The following is a 23,486-nucleotide window of genomic DNA, read 5'->3' on the forward strand; positions in this document are numbered from 1 at the left end:
TATATATATATATTGTAGACTGTCCTGATGTTGTCACACAGGTTCTAGTTATGTGATTCTTGACTATGTAGGTTTGGCTGCTGAAATTGAGTCAAAAATGTTGTTAATCACAGATAATGAATGATTTGACAAGTTGGCATTTTTATTTTCACACCATCATGGAAAGCTTTTTTGTTTTTACAAAGTAAACAAAGTAATTGTTAGAAACTAATGGTGCCTCTGCCTCTCGCCCAATCAGGTATTTCTGTATGTATTCAGKTTATCTTTGTCCAATATTAAATTTCATTTGATCTGAAACATTCAGTTGCAATAGACAAAGAAAAAAACATAAAACAAATCCTTAAGGAAATAAATACTTATTCCCTGCAAAAACTGGTGTGACAATTTATGTTGATGGAAAATCAGACGGAGTCGGAGGATTAAGTCAACCTTTATAAAATACATTTCATAGATTTATTTACAGGAAATCTATTCATTAAGTCAGATTGAGAAATAAATGACCGTTTAGTGAAGTGCACATGAGGTCTGTATCTCTCCCCTGCCAACATCACTAATTCTCATTTTGCTGACAAGCTGCCACCATTTTTTTCCAGTCCACTGCAGTAACTATATGCAGTGGCAAGTACACAGCTGCACCCGAGCCCCAGGTCTCCAGGGAGCCCACTAATAATACCTGTCCTTTCAATCACACCGCATTATTGTTGCTTGCTTTTTTTTTTTTCCTCCCTTTTTCTTTCCGTGTCACATGCTTCTGCTGATTTGTGGTCTTTTATTCAAGCTTCGGTTCACGGGTCAAGGAAAGAACCTTTTCTTCATATTGAGTGTGATGGGGAAGGACGCTGTGTGTCTACCTGTGTCTGGGTGGGGGATGGAGGCATAGTACAAATGTGCTTGACCAAAGAGATGRAGTATGGAGGTATAATTGTGTGGAAAATATGTCTTTGTGCATATCTATTTATAACTCATCTTATCTGGTTGAATCTCTTCATGCGAAACGTAAACCTCCATCACTCTGTCCACTTATCCTTGATCCTTTATTTCTCCCTGCCCCCTTCTCCCGGTTGAATCCCTGCCCAGTTTTTTCCTCCTCTCTGCCCCATAATGGATTTTTCTTGTGACATTAGAAAGAAGTATTTGCTGCCAGAGTGTATTGATTGCCTTAATGGTAGAGAGCAGAGAAAAGAGAGTGGAAAAAAGAGGGGACTGGAGACATAGAAGAGTGCGCACAGAGTCCATTAGGTTAATAAGAAGAGCATCTTTCGTGCGCGAGTCTAATACACATGCATGTGCCTCCATGCGCTCATAAATCTGACTTACTTAGTTCTCTGCTATGACAGGTATCAGATAACAGTTGTCATGCTCTGCCGCACACAAGAAAATGCCCATGCCGCATTTCTTTTCTTTTCTTTTAAGATTCACGTCACGTCAGTGTACGTTTGGTTTCGCTCTTTGGGTATTGATTTTTATCTGACAGCTTAATGGGTTTGGTTTCAGTGACAAAAAAAAAAAAAGCTAATTGCTCTGCAAATTGAAAGCATTTCTCTATCTAAATCAAGGTGCAAAGAAGTTGTCTTGTGGTGTTGGTATCATTTTATGTTAATATTAGCACCGCGAACTTGAGTCACAGTTAATTATCGCAGTGCAAACGAGAGAACTGACAAAATACTCCATGTTTGCAAAGGTGAAGGAGTTTAAAAACATGTATAAAAGGGATAAATGGTTTCCTGCTGTGTCCACATGCCCATCACCATTACAATTATATATTTTTATTTGTTCATTTGGTATGACTTTACATCCTTCACCACATACCCTATGCTTCTGCTGCATATACTGATGCATGCTTATGTCGTTCAACTTTTCTCTGGCTTATTTCTCTCTTTGTCGTGAAAACCTGCTAACAAAGTCTCGTCATCACATAGACAAATTTGATGTTTGACACTTCAAAGTGTGCAGTCGCTCCGGGTCATTAACACTTTCTCCTGACGGTGTTTCGTTCTGTGTTTCTCCAGGCGGAGTGGAGAGACGAGGTGAGACATAACTTTGAGAAGATTAAGTCAGAGGGGACATGTCTTCACAGACTGGATGAGGAACTCATCAAACGACGCAGAGAAGAACTCAGGTTAGAATTGTAAAGAAAATTGTGCTGTCAACTGTAGCGTGTATTTCTATTCAGCTGCACTGATATTATTTTTCAAAGCCTTTAAATTGCCATGCTATTAGCTTTAGATCATTATTAAGATACAAGGACGTAGTAATTYACTCTGATGACTGTGTTACTCCACAAACTATCCCAGTAAGGCATATGTCTGTCGAAATAAATGTAAAAGATTTTAGAAGGACTCAGTACATTAGGCAGCGCGCTAATGTACTAAAAAGCATTCATGGATCTCCTTTAAGAAAAAGTAAACTGATTCCTGAAATTTGCTAAAAAAATAAATAAAATAAAATAGCATCAGCTAAGCATTGCATGGCTGCAGAATTGGTTTATSTTAAACATTGTGTGTTGTTTAGGACCTGACTCCAATCTTAGTATTTTTGATATCTTATATTTAACATTAAAGTTTAGCATACATTCTTCTCATTAGTACTGTAAAATATGTGCAACTTGTTATACGTTTCCTGGATTTTATTGTTTAACATTGCCTGTTTTAGCACATGCATTTAAAGAYTAAAGCAAATATCTGTTTAATATATTATTAGTAGTTCTGTGAATGATTTTTATAGTTAAAAGATTTGGAATGTAAAGTAGAAACAACAATCTCAAGTTATCTAAAAAATTCATACTCTGTATCCTCAGATTTAAATATAGCTCCCATCATCTCAGTAATTGTTGTGCACAGTGCGTGTGTCTGGACGTTATTGAGCTTTCCTCTACATGCAGACATGCACTGGACATCCGGGAGCACTACGAGCGGAAACTGGAGCGAGCCAATAATCTCTACATGGAGCTTAAYGCCATCATGCTGCAGCTGGAGATCAAAGAGAAGGAGCTTCTCAAGTATGAAACTTTGCTGCTTCATTTTTATTCTTGACATGCTTTTAAAACATTTACATTAAAGAAATATGTGATTGGGGTCATTCTGTTTAAAAATAAACCTGCCCTAAAACTGAGAAATTAATGGACTAATTGTAGATGTTTTGCTGCTAATTATAGATRTTTTGTGCTGTAAATTTGTTACTAAYGGGACATTGTCAGTCATGAAGTACAGACCGTATTTTGTGTCTAACTAGTGATGTTCTTTATGTCTGATGTTCTTATGTCCCTCCCCAGGAGGGAGCAGTCACTGGACAAAAAATACCCCAGCTGCTTCAAGCACCACAGCTCCAGACAGTCGGCCTCCTCCAACTCCATGGAGAAGCTCATGAAGAAACGCAAYGTACCGCAGAAACTACCTTCACACAGCAAGAGGTGAAACAGCAAGGCACACAGTTTTCCATACCTGGACATGATAYATGAATGTTTGTTCAAACTCATTATGTTTGTGGTAATACCAAATCAGTCAGTAAGCATACAGAATTTGAGATGACGGGGTTCTTTATAACACATCAAAGCAAGGTTTTTAGGCATTTTTGTTTGCAAGATCAATTCAAAACTATTAAATAATATTTTCTTTTTTTTTTCTTTTTTTTTTTGGCTTATTTATTAAAAAGAAGTCAATTAGAAGTTCTGCTATTTCTACAGCCTTAGACCCAAAGTAGGCGTTAATGCATAACCAAAAACCTTCACTGTTAAGGAAAACCTTAAGCAATTATAGTATAAAAAGACAAACTTTTTATAAACATAGCGTGTTTCTTCTGTTTGCAGACCAGATTTACTGAAGTCAGAAGTCATCCTGCCCAAACTGGACTCCTCTATGACCCAGGTCACCATCCCCAACAARGGCTCCACCTCCCCTGGCCGCTCTCGCCGAGGAAAGCCCCGCTACAGGAAGGCCGGCAAGGGCAGCAGCAGCGACCTGGCTCAGCTGAAAGCCACTCTGTCCTCCTCCCTAGCAATGATCAATGCCACCTCATCCGTTCCCAGCAGCAAGCACCGTCTGGACCCCACCGCGGCAATCAGGGGCCTCCAGCATGACCTGCTGCTAAAGAAGATGTCCTCCTCCAGCCCCGATCTCATTTCAACCACCCTGGAGGCAGAGGTCCGCAGGAGGGGGCAGCTAAGGCCTGGACTGGACAGAGCAGGCAGTCAGAGCGCCTCCGCTGGGCTGGAAGACAGCGGAGAAACGGAGGGGCCGAGGGACAGGCAAGATGTGGGYGTGGGGGGSGATGACCTGGTGGAGACGCCCCCACGGAGCGACACGCCCAGCGAAGATGCAGCATCCATCCCATTCTCCAGCAGCCCAGATTCACCGTGTGGAAGAGGGGCCGCTGCAGGGAGAGCGTCTGTTCTGGGGAATGCTCGRGTCTCCCATGAAGTGGAGGACAAGGAGGAAGGGACAGTGATCACACGCTCACCCAGAAGTCAGCGCCGCCTCACGCCTGCAGCCTTGCTGTACAGGGCGGCGGTCACACGCAGTCAGGTAAGCTGCTCCCATTGGAATCACTTTTACAAAGACAGCAGAAACTAATCTACAGGGAGATGCTTCAGGATAATAAAGTAACAGATTACAAATCTGATTCTTGCATTTTATTTAAAAGTGCACGTGAGCCTGCAGCTGTCACTGTAAAGTGGTTTTACTACCATGACTGGTAAATTAATATCTTAATGTATTTAGTTCACAGAATGTAGAACCACAAGTTGATTTAAGCAACAGGCTTAAAAGATTTGAATGTTTGATCTCTGTGAATTAATGGTAGTGAATTTTTTAGAGAAGCTGTACTTTCATATTTCAGGTTTATTTTTCTGTTTCTCTTTTCAAAAATGTATTTTCTCATGAGGAATCTCAAAAATCTTCAATGAAATTATTCAGAATAGTGTTAAGCTATATGTCCTTGTTGATGCTTTTCTCCACAGAGACGTGGACTTTCTTCAGAGGAAGAGGAGGGAGAAGTGGACAGTGAGGTGGAGCTGCCCAGGAGACGGTGAGAGTTGCAAAGACTTGAACAATTATTTAGAAATTTAATTTTCATGATTGTCATTTTGCTCAGTTGACTGTATTATCTCATTAGAGCTGACCATAACATGAATCAAGATACTTTGTGCTAATTAGATATGTTATTTAAAAATAATAACACCAAGTAACATTTGAAAACCAGCTAAATGGATTGTAGTCACATTGTCAAAGACAAATATGGCAACATTTTTCTCTGTCTTATCAGTAAAATATGACAGCCAAGATGTACATTTTACTACATGAAAGCAAATAAGCCATACACTTGAGAGTGCTTTATATGAAAAAAAAACACAACGAAATAAACAGAGAAATAAAAACATTACAGAATAGTTGCAAAATGAAGAGAAGTAATAAAAAGGTTTAATCCAGACAGAATCCATCAATGTTCCAGTTATTATTAATCAAAAGCAGCTCTAAGCAAAAGAGKTTTTAGCCCTGATTTGAAGGTGCTCAGTGTTTCAACAATTTTGTYGATTTCTGGCAGTTTGTTCCAGGTTATTGGAGCATAAAACTGAATCCTGTTTCTTCATGTTTGGTTGTGATATTGGGGATGCAGAGGAGACTAGAATTAGAACATCTATATGATCTGGAAGGTTAATAAGTCAAACAACAAATCGTTAATATATTTTGGTCCTAAGCCATTCAGTAATTTATAAACTGACAAAAATATTTTAAAGTATACTCTCTGAGCTACAGGGAGCCTGTTTAAGGATTTTATAACTGGGGTTATGTGCTCTTTCTTCCTGGTTTTAGTGAGAATGCGAGCAGCAGCATTCTGGATCAGCTGCAGCTGGAGGATTTATGTTTTTAGGCAGACGTGTGAGGAAACTGTTGCAGTAATCAGTCTGGTTAAAGACAGGGTTATGTTTCTCTAGCTGAGACATTAGTGCTTCAGTCTTAGAACATACTATATAAGGAAGCCTGACCAAGTATCAAGTTGCATAAACTGTACAACATGGACATACTTTGCAGTTGGCCAACATTTTGTTTCAAATGATTGAAATGATGGTAATTTTTTTTTTGCCACACATGCTGTATTTCATAGTGATGTTTATTTATTTCTGGAACTCACATTCACTTGTCTGTCTCCTAACAATAAGCTAATRTTTCTAATTCTGCATATGTCTGTTCTGTTTCTTACACAGGCGGCCAGTGAGCATCTCCAAATGTCAGTCGCTGTCAAACTTCAGCCTAGAAAACCTATCAGTGTCAGACGGCGAGGAGGGAAACACCACCGACCACTCCCACAGCGGCACACCCGACGTGGTCAGCACCAACACGGACGAGCGGCTGGATGACAAAAGCGACGACTTGCTGTCTCAGGGCTCAGAAATCCCAGCTGACCCCTGTGATCCGAGCCAGCTGGGCTCCGATGGACTGTCTGAGAGGGAAGCTGAAGTACGACAAGTCAAGACGCAGCTCGCTTTGAGTGAACATAACTGTGAGGTACGCCAGAAATAAAGACTGAAGGGATTATTTCCGCTTTATCTAAACAAGAGCAACATGGAGTTAATTTGAGTATTTTAGTGTTTGGAGAATCAGAGATTAGGTCTCTCCAAGGAATTAATCAAAGAGCTAGTAAGACCGGAGCCCATGTTAACTCTGGGGATGTGTTTGGTTATATTAAGTTTAGATAACAGTAGTTTCCCATACCCAATATGTTGATCATACCCAATCAGGAAACATGCCGCCGTCCTACAAGCTRTTAGCATAMCCCCCCCTGTTAGAACTTCTCTTCATTTCTCTAAACCACGTGTGTCAAACTCAAGGTCCGGGGTCCAAAACCAGCCCGCCATAAGTATTTATGTGGTCCTCTAGAGGGAGACATAAATAGAACCTTAAAGGTAATAGTTGTGTTCTTAAGTATTAGTTTATCAATCAAGGCAGTTTTTAATCAGAAGTGATAGTCAATGAATTGCAATATGTGTCTTGATCAGTCTCATTTATCAGATTGAATGTACCTTTTGAAAATAATGCACTTTTCATTAAGGTCACATTTCTGTTTTTAAAAATACTTTTTTATTGGTCTGATGTAACATTCTAATTTTAAATATCATGTTTTCTTTAGCTAAATAGAAAATAATAATTTTTCTAAATAGGAAAATAGTCACAATTGAAATTAAGGCTTTATAACATTCATCTGTTTAGTTAATCCATATAATGTGTCTCATTTAGTGATTAAGTTTCTAAAATAAATGGGCTWTTCAATAATATTCTACTTTATTGAATGTGTCTGTTTGCTGCCAAATTRCATTAATGTGAAAAGGTCTTCAGTATTATTTAACTTTGAGAAGTACTCATCGGATCCAGAGACAGTTAGTTATTAATATTTTAAGTTTGTTATTGGTTAGATTTCTAAATATATTTCCCACAACCAGCCCTTTGAGGACATTTGTGGTCTTGATAAAGCCTAAAATGAAAATGAGCTTGACACTCGACTCTAGACAGAGACAACTTTGTCTTCTGTCTACTTCAGGTAAGATACTGAYTGCCTCAACAGAACCCCATGTCAGAAAATGTAACTATTAGACTTGATTGTGTAAAAACAGGTAATCTTTGGTGACATTACCCAGTAAATGTGCTAATTCAGAGAATCTGTGCTTGTTTGATCTGTTAGGGCCTGTACGACGACTCGGACTGCGACAGTGCAGAACTGGACCATTCATGCGGCGCAGAGCCSAATCAGCCTCCAACCAACTGGTGAAACCCAAACATCTGAACCCATAAGATCTATACATCTGCATCTCTGCATCCTTCTTTTACTCTGTCAGACAYTAGGAAATCCACAGACGCAACCACAGGAGGGATTGAATGCAGAAAGGAAATGAAAACCTTATCAGAAAATCTGTGGATATAAAACTAGAGGCACTCTGACAGACAGCAAAGCAATCCGTTTTCAGCTCCAGAACAACACATCTCAGAGAGGCCAGTAACAAGACTGTCCGTTCATGTCTTCTGTCATCTGCCACGTTGATTTTTATATGTATTTATTTTATACTGTCCAGTGAAAATATGATTAGGAGATCATTTCAGGGTTTTTATAACAAGTTTGACCTGCACTTATTTCTTAAGATCTACTGTGTCATARTCTTTTTCCTTTAAATATTATGCACTTATTATTTTAATGTGAAACGGCTGATAAAAGAAAAACAGTTTACATTTAAGGTTGTTTGCAATTATTTATTATCATAGTTTTTGACTTCCATTCATCGCCACTGTTAATATAAGATGTTGTAAAATGAACAAATGTTTTTATACTTGAGATTGTATAACTGAAGGTGCTGACATTCCTCAGCAGGTGGCGCTATTATATAAGAACCTCATAAAGCTTTTGCTGGTAGAATGTAACTTTACCTGCTGTTCATGTCTGATCTAAAACATAAAAAGTATTGCAGTATTTAAGTATTTTGCAGGGGCAAATGTGTTTTTGGAGAGTCTGAGGGGTTTGTAATATTTAAAAAAGCATGTTTGTAAGAAAAAAGTATGCATATTTAAGATGTTTTGATATTTCAGTCCAGAAAATATCGTTTTTGTGAAAATTAAACCAACCCTTAGATGAACAAATGCTCATAAAGCATGTACAGGTGCACCTCAGTACATTTAAAAACCATCATCTGAAAGGTAATTTTTCTCAGTAATTCAATGCAAGAGGTGAAACTCATGTACTATATAGATTTATTACACGGAGGCCTATATTTTTCAGCAATTTATTTATTTTGATGATTATAGATTATAGTGAATGAAAACACCAAACCCCAGCTTCTCAGAAAGTTTAAATAATTGCGGTCATCTTTAGCAATTAAGTTTTTCAGTCTCATTATGGAGGAGTCAGTGACTATCTGCAGGAAGAAAGACGAATTAGCTATCCTGTACATGATAGTGTTAGCTATCATGTACAGGATGTATAGAATTGGCTTCGTATAGTATTCYAACAAACTGAATTTTGGCCATAATCATCAAAACTAACAAAGTAATGCTTATATCACTGTGTAATAAATACACTGGATTCATTTTTTTAAAATTAAGAAACCTTTTGATGATATTCTAATTTATTGAGAGGCGCCTTTTTGGCAAATAAATTGAGCGTTACTTATAGTCAGTTGGCAACTTAGACAAGATAATTGAGGCCCATTACAGGCAATAGTTCAAGTTTACTGAATGCAATATTGTTCAACWAAAGGAAATATGAACAGATAGAGGCTCGGTTATTTACTGCAAACTTATTAATGCAAAGGAGATACTTGTGGAGAAATTACCAAGTACATTTTTATTCCCCTCCCATGTCATAAGATGGGCATGGACTGTTAAGAGAAACCAAGAACACAAAGCTTTACTAACCATCGTTTCAACGCTTGCACAAACGACACACTCGATGCTCGAGTWTTGAGCCTTTTTGTTGGTCTATTTGTTTTTTTCAGCCAAGAATCAAGTGATCATAAAACTGGTGCTGATGTCTTTTTACCTTGCACTTCAACTCGGATCCGTTCCACATTTCAATACCTGATCAGAACACTTGATAAAATATGCAGCTTTTTGTCAAATGTTTTGTTTCCTGCTTACATTGGTAGACCTTTTATAATTAACTCATCCCCCTCAAAATTTGAAATCCTYAAGATAAAATGTTGTCAATGAGCCAAACTACTGCCCTCTAGCGGCCGGAAGTAATATAACACTGGGCTGAACTGAAACATTTTCTACTGCATCAATGTAACTGTACAATAAATATATTTAAGAAACAATTTAAAAATAAAATCCAACTTGCAAAATCTCAACCTTTGTTCTTAAATGCTTTACAAGAGGAAAACAGGAGGCTGGTGGTTTTGAGCATTTCACATCTTTATTTCTGCATTTTTTTTAAACAATGTGGCACCCAGGTCTACAGTCTCAAAGAACGTGCACAATTTATTTTTTTCTGTCCTGCAAATAAAAAATAAAATAAGTTCTGAGTTGAGCAAAGCAAAGAGCAGGAATTTAGTGTTAACTCACAACCCTTTTCTTTGTCTACTTCATACGGGTTCATTCCTCAGCCTAGTTTACATTTATTAGACAAAAATTCAGTGTCCAGAAGTTATTTCCACTTTGGTAGTTAAAAAAAATAATTCTTCCATTTAAAACAAATATTCCAACTTTTTTTTCTTTTTCAGTATATATCAATTTATACAAAAAAAATTTTTGAGGATAACCCTCTGATCCTGATCCCTTGAGCCAAGCCCGAAACACATCCCCCACCACCCCCCAACAAAATCCTCCAAAACCAGCAAAAAATAATCAACAAATGATCTGAGGACCAGGAGAAAGAGGGGGGTGGGGGGGTGGGGGGGGGAGTGAAAATACAACGGAATGACATGGAGGAGAGGAAACATGACATGCTTTGTAATACACATCTGAATAAATTAATCTGAGTGTTAGAACATTTGTCTTCATAACCAAATATATTCTGTGATAGTGCAGCTACAGCTACGTCTTCTCGTCAGGTGATATTAAGTGTTACAAGCACTTCGGATGCACTTCAGTTGAAGAAGGTGACACAGGGTGAGGATGCTGTGTATTCTTAAAGCAAGTACATGAAAAACCCAACAGGTAGGAATAAAAAGAAGGAAAAGAATCATGTATATAGACAGAATAAAACAGTCACTCTATTCTTACTTTTGATACGTTTTATTTTTCCTCTTTTCCTGTTCAAAGAAAAAAATAAATGACTGTACAGAACTAAGTCTATATGCCCTAAATGAGAGTTTTCCAACTCTACTTTCTGTCATGGCAAAAAAAAAAAAAAAAAAACTCAAGAGGAAGTGAGAAAACAAGCCTAATAACATTAAAATCTGTAACTCGACTCAAAAACGGAATTAAAAACCTAATTTTCTGCTTCTTTTCTTTTTTTTCCTTGTACTAAAATCAAACCCAAACAAAGAAAATAAATAAGGAACTCAGCAGATCAAATCAGTTGACATGATTTCAAATGAGAAAAAGAGGATGTACATTATATAAACTCTGAAGTTGTATAGTTGCATTGCCTGAATTTTTACGGTAGCCAATGATATAAAAGTGTGATTTAGTGCAGATGCTGTGTCTTATCAGTTGGCTGCCAGTCCCGTGGCCTCAGAGGAAAGCCTGGAGAAAACAGATACACACCCACAGAGCAGGGGAGGAGAGAGAGGAAGGCATGCAATCAGACAGAACAGAGAAAACATCAATATTTACTCTACATTATTACATCATTACCATAAAAACCTCTGGAAGGAGGTCATCTGGCTTTATATACCAGGAAATGTGCTCTTACAGAAACCCATTACATGTCTAGCCTGGGGGTTAGGGAGGTTGTTACAAATAAAGATACATCTCAAGTCAGCAGCTGATCAAAATCTGGCAAAATCTGAATGTACTAGCAAAGGGATTAAATAATCAAAGACTTAGTAAAGGGGACTCGCGCTACTTATGGTTACAGATAAAAATGAAGCTGCACAGGCTTAGAGGAAACTGCAAAACAGGAGCAAACAGCCTAGCTCTTCTCAAAGCTACATGACAACTATTTTTGATTTTTGGCCTTTTTTGTTGTTTAATTGATATATATATATATATATATATATATATATAAAAATTACAGGTTGACTCATAATTATTCTGATTTAGATTTTGTGTTGTTTTCATTTAACCAGAAAGATTTTCTGGTTAGAAATGACACCAACATTTCTCAAAACATAAAATATTTTTCAAGGGTTATTTTTTTAAATGTTGAAAATAATGAATATCTTCCTCAATAATCAAATGAAAAGCCTTAATTATCTAATCAGGTATGGTAACCTAACCTTTTCTATAATTAGTGCCCAACTTTTATGTGCCCAAATATATTACTGACTGATCATCTTTTGCTGAAAACTCCTTGCCTTCACAAATATGGGCCTATTTGATGCTGATCTGATTAAATTTGACTTTTTTCATTCATAGATCATTTCATTGCAATGTTTCCAGACAACTTTTCACATTTGATGTAAATACTATGAGGATAGATCAAAAATGCTCAAGTGGGACTTTGACATGATTCTGCTCTTGTTTTGCTCCTGTTTTCAGGTTTACTAGCTAAACCTATGAGCTAAATCCTGAAGCTCCCAGAAATTTATTTTCATCTTCTTGAGATTAGTCGAAATTACCTCCATAAATCTGGCGCCTTATTATTAATCATCTCTTATTGGTAAGCTATTAAAGCAGATGGGTCGTTTTAGATTTTTTAATAACCAACAAAACCCAAAGCATGAATAAGTGGCTTTGATACCTGAGGGAAGATTTACTTTGATTTAAAATTACTGTTTTGTTTTTTTTTCTTAAATCAGCAAACAAATCATGACAAGACAACCCTTTTCGTAAACCAACAACAGTCACGTAAAAATAACTGGAGAGAAAACTAAGTCCACAGGTACAACGTGACATCTTAAAGGAGCTGCTACCTGAGCAGAGCTTACACAACGAGAGAGAGAGATTCGGTTAAACTACTCCCTGTCCATGCTAAATTCAGTCTTTGAAAAATATAATGCACTCGACATGTCACATTTTAAAGAGACAGGTAGAGTCAAGCTACAGATATTTTATAAATATGGCGTTAACCACCTCTCTGGCTTGGTAACAGGGGGCTGCTTTGTGCTGTAAGCGAGGCATGGCGCAGCCAGATACAAAAGCAAGTGCAGGTACAGACAACAAAGAGCACTGTCAGCACTTCAGGAGGAGATGACTTATGTTTCCTTCATTAGTAAGGGGAGAGCCTTCGCCTTTTGGACTTGGAGCCCAGCTCGGGGGCCACTTTGGGCTCAGTGGGAATTGGGTGTGGGGGGTTACTGGCCCCACTGACAACATGGAGGGCCAGGAGAGGCAGGGGCTTGAGACTGAGGAGACTCGACACACAGGCGGGTGAGCTGGGGAGCAGGGAGTCGGTGGAGGAGCAAGAGGAGGAGGAGGAGGAGGAAGGAGGTGGCCCTGGAGCCAACAAGGACAGAGGGATGGGGGCTGTAGGGGGCGCCACACAGGAGGAAGAGGAAGAAGAGGAGGAGGAAGAGGAGAAGGAGGAGGTAGCGGCAGAGGAGGTGGTGGTGGTAGTAGTAGTAGTAGTGGTAGTAGTAGTAGTAGTAGAGGTGGAAGGAGGGCACAAGCTGGTCTGTTCAGGGTTCAAGGAGGAGGAGGAAGAGGAGGAGGGAGGAGGTTTAGAGGACTCTACACTGTAGAAAGAGAGACAAGGAGAGAGGGACAACACAGTCGGGATGGGTCACAGGGCAGGCTGGTGAGCAATGGGTGAGGGGGAGGAGGAGGGGGGGATGGGGTCGGGTGCGGGGATAAAAATCACTCAGGGATGCGACCAAAACAGCAGACGTGTTATTTGTAATTAATGAGTTAAACTAGGAGTGGAACGACTCATCATAACTGTAGTGGTGGATCAATGTGGGAGTCAAGGACGGAGGGAGGGAGAGGGGGATTATTAACAAATACCAAGAAAAAGAAAACACCTTCAGCTAAATTATAGAAACTGAACAAAGCTACTGAAGTTTAGTAGGTCAGAAGATTCTTGAATTGTTTTTTTTTTTTTTTTTGATCCAACACAACAGCATGACCACATTTAAACCTGTGCCTTCTATTCACATGTTAAATTAAGCATCTGCAATGAGTGACTGTTTAACCACTATGGGGACGTCGTAATTATGTTCGGATTATCTCACCTTGCATTGATGAGGTACTCTGCCAGACTGATGCTGGCAGGCGAGCCTGTGATGGTAACCTGCCGGTCAGTAGATCCATCCACTGGATTTGCGATCTTGATCTGGGCTCCAGACATTTGCCTGATCTCATTGATTTTGGCTCCCTGGCGGCCAATGATGCATCCAATCAGCTGGTGAAGAGAGGAGCGAATGAGGGGTGGGGGGGAATAGACACACAAATGGACGACTGTTTACAATAACACTACTCAAGCATGGCCTTGTAATGACAGAAAATTGTTGAAAAGAAATCTTTCCATCAGTGATTCAAGCTTTAGAGGTTTTCCAGTTCTACAAAATGTCTGCTAGTAAAAAAAGAACTCATCATGCTACGGTGAGAAAACATGTTTTGAAAGCTGTCCCAGTCCCACAGTTGGAGCGTTTTTATGCACATCCAGTCAGAGCTGCAGAGATTTCAGCTCCTGGTTTATGGCACCATTTTTATTTATTTATTTCAAAACAGGGTGCATGGATAATCCAAATACTCTCCAATGAGCAACATTATAAAAACTTTTAAAGGGTTACGAAAACCGATTTGTTTCATATGTGTATTGACGTGCAGACGTTGAGCAAAACCTAAAAAATAATTTTACTTCAGTCCTTTTCATTCACATTTAATTGTGTAGATAAAGTGAATGTCTAAATTTAAATATCTCAATAAAACGGACTATAAATAAACATCAAAATGTTAAAAGTTCCTATTTTTATTCAGTTCAAGTTCAGTCTCATTCCAATTTTTATTTTATTTTCAACGTGCACAAACAAGGACAGCTTTATTTTATGACTTAGCAGGTTAAAATTCATATTTTAAAATACAAAATGCATTTGATTGAATAAAAACATTGAAAGGTTTATGAAAAAAAATCACAAACCTTAAGATATTCGTTTTGGAAGTAAAGCTAATCATTTAGATTAGATTATATGGTGCGTATATTTCAATCAATCTCCATGCACATAAAAATGTACAATTGTTAAGCAGAAATCAGATCAAACCAATCAAATTCTATTACATCTATTTCAATTAGAACCAAATTTAACACAAAATAGATCATATTTTCAGACACTGCAAACATATTTTTTTTTCCCTTTGGTGATTTAATGTAATCCCTTCATAAAAATAATGCTCCCAAAAATCTTTAGTAGAAATCTTGCTTATTACTAAACTGACAAGAGTGTGTAAAAGTAATTGAATGTCTGACTTACATCATTTGGAATGGTCATCTCATGTGAACTAGTCTGAGCAGAAGCATCTATCCCTGACAAGAAAAATACGTCAGTAACTCAAACAAGCAACAACATCCTCACTTTTTAAGGCCACACAGTGACAAGAATAAACTTCAAATACAGTTTGTGTTGAAATTCTGACAGAAAGTGAAATTCCTTTTTTTTTTTTTTTTTTTTTTTTCAAAATTAATATTTGACAAAAACTGGCAATAAACCCTCAAAAGAAAAAAACTCTGTGCCACTGTGGATCTTCATTGGATCTAGATGCATAAAGAAAGCAATATTCCGGCATCTTTGTTTGCGTTTTATATATTTCAGACAATAAGATGCAACAAAGTCTGGAAGTACAGACAGTTTTCCATACCTGTCTAAATTTGAGTAATACCTGAACTGCATACTATACTTTATCAGAGAGTAGTAAGCCTTGTTTATTTCTTATTATAGACACTGGTTAATTTTATGAGGTCTGAGTAATCTTTTTATTCTAAACTGCAGCAAGAAAGGAAAGTGTCATTTTTATATAAATTAAATGGATACTAGAGCACACCAGATCTTTTTGCTTTTTTTAAATGCTGCATTATTTTATAGTGTACAGCAAAGCCCTCCCTATTTCAGGGAATGTGATAGCGACTGTCAACGTGGTGTGGCAATGCGAAACATTCGAGTCGAATCAGCTGGAATGGCGGCGTGAAAGCCCACGGGCCTTGCTGTGCTGCATACCAGTGAATCCCTGGTTGCCTGGTGCAATAGGGAAAGGGCTCTGCTGCATAGCCAGCTGGTGAAGCTTGGTGAGCTGTGGAGAAATAGCAGCAGAGGAAGACTGTGAGAGTGAGAGGAGGAGGCGGGGAGAGAAGAAACAGAGGAAATGGGAAAACACAGGAAGAGAGGAAAAAAAAAACAGAGCACATAAAAATCACAATCAGTACAGACGGCTACACAAAGAAGCGCAAACAAAGGAAAACTTAACACACAAGACTTTGTTCTATGATCTTTAKATCTCTTATTCTCTTTCTATGTGTCTAAKTYAAGTCYATATGGGAAACCAAATCTGCTTTCCTCTCTYGTCAGGCTCCACCTCTTGGTAAACTTTTCCTGCCATCTTCGGGGTCAAAACAAAGCTACAATACACACTCCCTGTACAGAGGGGRTTTCCWAAGCAGAACAACAGACTGCTTCAACTTAGCTTCAGGAGAGCTGAGAAGAAACTTTTATGCTACATCTAAAAACACATCAGGTCTAATAATCAATAACCATTAGATAGTGATAGAATACATTTAAGCAAACAACTTTTTGGCCTAAGAAGCATTTACAACAATCATCTACATGTTAAAAGATCCTGACCCAACGTATCTTTCTTTCTTAAAGAAAAAAAAGAARAAKAAGTATTGATTGTATGAAGCAAAAAGCGACCAGAGGACAAAGTGACAAAGGAAAAGACTAAAACAGTGTGTTTATTCAGGACAGACCAATAAATGAGACAATACTGCACAAAGAGGAAGAGCAGGGAGGAGTGAGCAGCAGGGACAGATTATTATTCATGGAACAGTGGAGAGTCTGGACAAACAACAAATGTCAATTAAATTCGCTTCCGACTGCAAAAACTGAACAGACAGTGAGAAAAGTTACAACTCTTCTAAATGGTTGATATAAAAAGGACTGATGACTGCAGATTAAATGAAGGGTAAACAAGGTAACTAACTATAGTTATATGTGGAAAACACTGCATGGCTGGGTGGGTGATTATTCATTTTGGGTCGGGGCTGTAATTATGAGTGGGAGTGGAAGTGGTGGTGGCGAGGATCAAGGGGGGAAAAAAAAAAAAGAAAAAAAAAAGTCCTACTGCACTTACATCTGGCTGTGGGATCGCGTGCTGTCCTTGTACAGCATAGGCCTGAAACATATGGAAACAAAGCTTTCATAGRCCTCACATCTGGTTTTATTGGGTCACTTACTTCTCCAGGTACGTCACYGTTAGATGACAACCAGATGACTCCTGCATATCAAAAGTCAACYTGATGATACTCAACAAATATTAACATGCACCTCTTGTCCAAAGTCTCCACATTTCTGAGAGCAGTGAAGTATTTTTGTGACWTTTCATWAGAATTAGAGGAAAAATCCAAAYGGAAAATTATTACAAARAATACRACACAGTACTTGGTTAAGTTTAAAGGCTTTGTAGTGTTAAGAGAACAAGCACCAGAAAGCGTTTAAGTTCAAGTCAGGATGAAAGGGAAATGACAAACTAAAAGTCTTTGACAAAAGGAAAACATTAAAGGAAACCAAGATTTTAGAGCTTTACTTGTTCTCCAAGCTTTTAGTGACTCTTGATGCATCTGTTTTCTCAAGGTAAATACAAAGTGAAGCATCTATTTAAGATGAACCTTATGTTAGCGCCTGTAAATTCACAAATCAAAGTTAAGCTTGTTAAATCATCAAACATAAAAATATATATTTTTACAATGGTTAGTTAGCAAGGAACTCTAAACCTCCTCAAGTCTTTTCAGTGGTTGATATAAGAGGAAATCAAACCCTGCATAAATAAACCKTGTGTCCRTCAGAGAAGCTGTTTATACCTGTCCGCCTGCAAAGATGACAGGTGATCCTGAAGGCTTGGGTCGGTAGGGGATGGTGACCCCCTTAGGGGGAGACTGCACAGGGGAAAGAAGGTGGGTTTTATTACAATCTCTACTACATCATGTTAAAACCATTAACTTTGAAAAGTAAAACTTTGTCTTAATATTCAGTCCTTTAAGACAGAAGGCAAAGAAAGTGATTGCAGTTTCCCTGGCTTTAATGCATCACCRCAACTCCAACAAAAACTACAGACAGTCACAAGGTGGAAACTGAAGGTAATGCTACMGATCATTTATTAAATTAGCAGCYGTTTTTAAATCTTACTTAGAAAAATACAAGGTGCATAGAAGCCTGTTGCAATATGCAATTAACTGCATGTTGAATTAAGATGTGCTCAATAAATCCCATTATGATTAATGTTTTTGGAAGGTTTATTTTGTTTACGGCGACTGACAGAGGCGGAGATTTATTGCTTCAGGTTGTTGTGCTTTATTTTGGTCATTTAAAATATTTTCCAGYTCTAGAGTTAAGTGTTCTTTACAAAATGAAAGTTTATTGGGTTATTAGTCTTGCATTATTATGCACAGACTAAAACAACMAGCCTGTTTTTYTCTTGGTGTTACTCTATAAAGAGCAGAACTGACACATTATATTGACAAAAGTGCAAATAATTGTCACCTTTCTCTTTAAAAAAAAAAGYAAATAAATGATGTTTTGCATTATTGTTTTAATTTTTTGCTCAAATACTGTTAAACTGGGGTATTTTTCTGAACTTTRTCTCACATTGAGAATCTCCTACTGTCTCCAGTCGACATAGCAACATCTGCACCTGTCCGCTCACCTCAAGCATGACCACGCAGATCTGCTTAACACACTCAATTATTGACTGCGGAGTTCCAGCAATGGTGATGGCACGCTCTGTGGAGTTGGGAAGCATGTCTCCCGCCACTTGTACCTGAGCACCGGTTGACTTGAACGCACAAGAGGAGAAAGATTAAACAAAACCTCATTAATGTTGAGTTATTAAAAGCGTAACATGTAAAGGTGAACAGATTTTAGGGCATACCTCTCGAATTTCTTTGATCTTGCAGCCACCTTTCCCAATGAGCGAGCCACACTGGCTGGCAGGCACTACGATGCGTAGAGTCACTGGAGGCTTGCTGGTGGCTGTGCTGTTCGTCATAGAGCTGCTGATATCCTGGTATGAAATATAGAAAAGATAAATTAATACAGCTAGAAAATGGGGTGGTCTCCGTTGATCTACAGAAGAAAAACAAATAAAACTGGAAGCAAACCTCTTCCAACTTCTCTATGATCATAGAGAACGCTTTAAAGATGGCCGTCGTCGGACCTGCCAAAGTGATGATCCGTTCAGGACAATTGCCTTCAGAGATGTTAATACGAGCTCCACTCTAAACAGGAGAGAAGCAAAAAAATKTACAAAAGTATTCAGTAGCTGTGAAAAGATCTGTCAATAATATGACTCATTGTAGTAATTAAAGAAACACTGTGAGCTTGAAAGGACTAACCTCTTCTCTCATCTTCTTCACAGATTCACCCTTCTGTTTSCARAGAATCAAAGATATGTTTAATGTTTATAAAAGAAAACAACATTAAAAGAACATAATTGGAAAAGTCTTACCTTTCCAATTATACTTCCAACCTCCTGAAATTGGAAAAAATATATATATATTGTAAGACTTTTTTTTTTTTTAATTCATCGAGATGAAAAATTATGTTTCTATAAATTAGCCTATTGAAGAATTGGAGCTTGATGTAAATGTAGCAATCCAGGGTACACTGAGTCAGTGTACCCCCGCAACAGGGGATGTTGCAATACATGTGTTAATACTGAATAAACCAGCATTAGCGAACCTATTAGTATCTATTGCAAAGTGATTTAATATCTAAAACCAGCTCAACACAAACTGGCAGAATTATTTACCATTAACAGAAAAGTTACAGAGAAATAATGTTTAGGAATTTGGGAATACAACTTCTATCATGTTCATTTCTAACGTCTGCCAGTTTGAGCTCGATATAAACATATTGGTGAGAATTTCTCTTAGTTGCAAATATTTTTTCTGGACCTCAGGAAATGATGTCTACAAAGTAGGGTTTGACAAAAATACAGATGAAAAACATGTTTCTATTAATGCAACATAATTTAGCACAGTTTTGACTGTGGTAATTTTTTTTTTTTATATCTCACCAGTTTGGTGAATCTGCAGTTAAAAATACCAAGAATGTGCAGCTGCCTTTGAAACCGCCATACGAGGCTACAGCAGAACTCACACCATGGAGCRTGTGCAGCTATGCTGTCAAAAGGGCCAGATGGCCTGGGGACAAATGCCAGGCAATGCCTCAGGCTGCAAATTTTTAAGCACTAAGAGATGGTGCTAAAATAATTTTAAAAAAAGAAAACAGAAAAGCAAAAAAAATTTTTTTTAAATCCATGGATACAGTTGTATTACTAAGTCCAACTTCTGTACATCCAATCAGAATCCATTAATTAAAATACCAGGTAGATTTTGATTAGAGATGCACCATTAAGGCTTTCAATGTTTTTTTTTCCAATTTAGCACAAAAATAAAAAGAAAAGATGCTTATTGATGGGATAAGTAGTTTTAAATGCCCCTAAAATCTATTAGATTTTTAATAATCTATTAAAAATAATACATCAAAGTCTATAAGTATAGACCATTTTAGTMTATCTCTATAGAGTAAAATGGTGAGAGTTATTAGTTTGTACATTTAATGAAAAATACAAACATTTTCTATATGTTAATGAGCAGGTAAAGTTGATAAAAGGAAACATTCAGTCTCTGAGCAACAGATTGGTGCATCTCAAAATTGTTTTTAATAAATACAGTATTTGTTACAGAGGCCAGCATAAACTCAAGATGAATGAGAACTGAAAAGAATTTAATTGGCAAAAAACGCACTAAAAATAAGAATAAGAATAGTTTATTACGCAAAATGTTTCCCTTCAATTTACATAACAAATTGTAAATTGACTGTTGTTGCTATTGCTGAAGGATATTCCAGTAAAAACCCATTGAGCATTTGACAGCCTACAGCTACAAACACTGCACGCCCGGTATTTTGAGTCGTTACATTCAACTCCAGCTCAACTTGTGTGAATACGTCGCACTGTATGACTCAACGTTCGGATGCAACCCGACTGCTCACACTGTACTACACATCRCAGCCTTGAACCTGAAACTACAAAGAAAATGAAAAAAAAAAAAGAGATTTCCATCCAAGAATAAGAAAATGCTCAACAAAAACAAACATGCTTCCTTAGCAATCCTCGCCATTCCGTGTGGAGAAACTTAAGCTTTTTATTGTTAAATAATAAACTGATGAATGTTAAAGTGAGAGAGATGTATGGACCATAAATTAAATATGGAAGGAGAAATGCTTAGGGGAAAATAGTATATATCCTTATGTTGCTTTAAGACGTGTGAAGTTCATAAACTCCAATATTTCAATTTCGGCTTCTTTTATACGGTCATGTCCATGCAACATTGAATTACAATAGTAATATATATTATGTTGCTTGTGTTACTTAATGGCAGTAAGCCAGTTGTCTATATACTTTGAGTAGCATTCCAGTGAGTGACTTGAGAGTGTGAGCCTCAGGTAAAACTGGCACMTGGYGCTGCTTCAACACTGCRTACGGCCCTGCAACACGAGGGGYGYACGCAATTCGTACAATTGGTTTTTGGGATCTTGTTGTGGGGTGTTAATTGCTTCTCGTTGCCCCCGGTATACTACACGATGCACAACACACGATTAAACCGAGACTCGGCCTGACTGCAAAAGAAAATCACAAATACTGCTACAAAGGAGATCAAACTCGGTCTCTCCATTTTCTCTTGAGATCAAGGATTCCATTACCATTTACTTTCACTACTCCCATACACCTGCATATCCTGTTGAACATCAATTTCATCAATAAAGCATCATGCTGTATCAGAGTGTCCACATGAGCTGCTACTGAGTGATCTCACCTTGCCRTGCATGAGCAGCCTTATAGTAAGGGTGACATTGAGTCCGCCTTCAATTACTCCGGAGTCCATAACTGCAACTATAGTGGTCCGTACAGAAACTGAGAGTCTTTGGTCACAGAGATGGATCTAAACTGCATAAATACAGAAAAACATCATTATGCATAAGAATGAAAAATGAAATGTATGCTATAAACACAGCAGTGTTACAGCAGTTTTGCATCATGCTTCAAATTTTATTAAAAGTTCATAATTCTATTGGTATTGGTATTTCAAGGCATGGGAGAGTATTTAATAAACTCCGTAAATATTTTGTTTAAAATAAATCAGAAAATATCCACACTGCCTTAAAATTCATATTTCAGACTAAATGACAAACTTAAGTGATTCATCTTTAACTTTCAAATGTATATTATACCACACAATTAAGTAATTGGTTTACAAGTCGCTAATTAAAATGTTAATTATCAAGCACACTGATGGATACCACGAGARAAAATCCTAAGCTTTAAGGTTTTTCTGCAGTTTTATTGCAGGCTTTCAAAATGTGGATGAATGTTGATCTATCCACATCACCAGCTAGGTGGAAGGTCTTYAATAGTAAATCTATTACCTCCAGGTCAAAAAATAACATATGGTGACATGCTAACTATGTTCGCTAGCCTTGAAACAAGTTTAGTAACAAACTGATCGCCGTGTTTCTTCTAAAGGCTCATCTGGACGACTGTTTTATTTGCAACACACATAAATTAATTCGATTTAAAATAMACGCTAAACGCTTATTTTGAAGATTTAAGGAGAAATGCTAAATTATTAAGAAAGATGAAAGTCTCTTAGCCCTCTGTAGCCGTGCTAGGAAAATGAATGGAGCATGCATGTGCTTGTTAGCATATTTAGCTAGTTAGCTTACTTCGTCAGCAATTATGAACAGATTCTAACTCAAATCAAGGTGAATTGAATTGCATTGTTGTTATCTCTTAAACAAACGTGCTTGGTAAACTATGAAAATTAGCAACTAAAAGTGCCACAAAGGGACTMTCTGTTGTAGTTCTTTAAAATAAGCTAGGCTAGGCTAAGCTAGCCACATCACTCCGAGCGCAGATTGCGTGCTCATCGTCCTCACGCGGCCTATTAGCACGCTGCACAGGCGCGATTTGTTTCCGCTACTTCTGACCATAACAAATATGTCATAAAATAAGAAACATTACAAAAAAACTCACCTGCTTAGAGCGCTGCCGACTGATCGGGGGGAGGGTTGGGGTTGTAAGGGTAGAAGGGGAGAGGTTCGGGAGGGTAAAAACCCGGGGGAGAGTTTAGAAAGGACTCGGGGAAGAGGGAAGAGTGATGCGAGATCGAGCTCCACTCCTTTACACAAAGACAACAAAACTGTAACCTTTGAACTACCACCCTTCACCCATCACAAACCATCGCCAGCCAGGAGTTTGAACTGAAGATGCTCCAGAAAAATATCACTTTATCCACATGTGATGCTACCGTATGGTAAATAATAATTACATTCAAAAGCAATTCTATTTTTTGTTGTTTTTTAAAATKATACATAAACGTTTTGTGATTAAAAGTAGGTTACAACCAGCTAAAATAAAATTCAWATTGATCGTCAGAAATGACAAATTACAAAAATGAAAATATCTTAGGCAAGGTTTGATCAATAGTGTTCAAAATAAGATATTTAAAATTTAGACCAATGAYGCTTAAAGCAGTATTGCTCTGCTTTAAAACAAAAATAAAATACATTTAAAAAATGCATAACAAAAAATATCCATAAAACATTTAAATATTTTGTCAAGGTCCAACAACAAAGTAGAAAGATTTTTTTAACTTTATTTTATAAATTTTATGTGATAGGCCAGTGCAATACAGAG

The 23,486-nt window shown here is 37.6% G+C and overlaps 2 protein-coding genes across 10 annotated transcripts in view; one reads left to right on the forward strand and one right to left on the reverse strand.

Annotated features, from left to right (window-relative positions):
• Positions 1-10,835, forward strand: part of LOC103464416 (mitogen-activated protein kinase kinase kinase 12) — a 21,930-nt gene extending 11,095 nt beyond the window's left edge. Inside the window, exons 8-14 of the mRNA XM_008408497.2 lie at positions 2,010-2,119; positions 2,882-2,998; positions 3,272-3,409; positions 3,806-4,520; positions 4,955-5,022; positions 6,200-6,500; positions 7,672-10,835. Coding sequence (XP_008406719.1) covers positions 2,010-2,119; positions 2,882-2,998; positions 3,272-3,409; positions 3,806-4,520; positions 4,955-5,022; positions 6,200-6,500; positions 7,672-7,758 — 1,536 coding nt within the window. The 3' untranslated portion in view covers positions 7,759-10,835. The remainder of the gene's footprint in view (positions 1-2,009; positions 2,120-2,881; positions 2,999-3,271; positions 3,410-3,805; positions 4,521-4,954; positions 5,023-6,199; positions 6,501-7,671) is intronic.
• Positions 10,552-23,097, reverse strand: LOC103464415 (poly(rC)-binding protein 2). 9 transcript variants are annotated; one of them, XM_008408495.2, is made up of 13 exons: positions 22,824-23,084; positions 21,607-21,737; positions 19,233-19,256; positions 19,120-19,152; positions 18,886-19,002; positions 18,657-18,788; positions 18,432-18,560; positions 17,590-17,664; positions 16,863-16,904; positions 15,734-15,833; positions 14,993-15,045; positions 13,754-13,923; positions 10,552-11,165 (listed from the first exon to the last, which is right to left on the reverse strand). In XM_008408495.2, exons 2-13 carry the CDS (start codon positions 21,673-21,675, stop codon positions 11,129-11,131), a joined length of 981 nt encoding a protein of 326 aa, XP_008406717.1. In that variant the 5' UTR covers positions 21,676-21,737; positions 22,824-23,084; the 3' UTR covers positions 10,552-11,128. The 9 variants fall into 9 exon arrangements, with proteins under 9 accessions (XP_008406717.1, XP_008406718.1, XP_008406713.1 ...); XM_008408496.2 differs by having other exon boundaries at positions 15,734-15,806; positions 22,824-23,083; XM_008408491.2 differs by lacking the exon at positions 10,552-11,165 and adding an exon at positions 11,172-13,258 and having other exon boundaries at positions 14,993-15,039; positions 22,824-23,097.
• Between the last annotated feature and the right edge of the window lie 389 nt (positions 23,098-23,486).

This window comes from Poecilia reticulata, linkage group LG5 (genome assembly GCF_000633615.1).
Source record: "Poecilia reticulata strain Guanapo linkage group LG5, Guppy_female_1.0+MT, whole genome shotgun sequence".
NCBI lineage: Eukaryota > Metazoa > Chordata > Actinopteri > Cyprinodontiformes > Poeciliidae > Poecilia > Poecilia reticulata.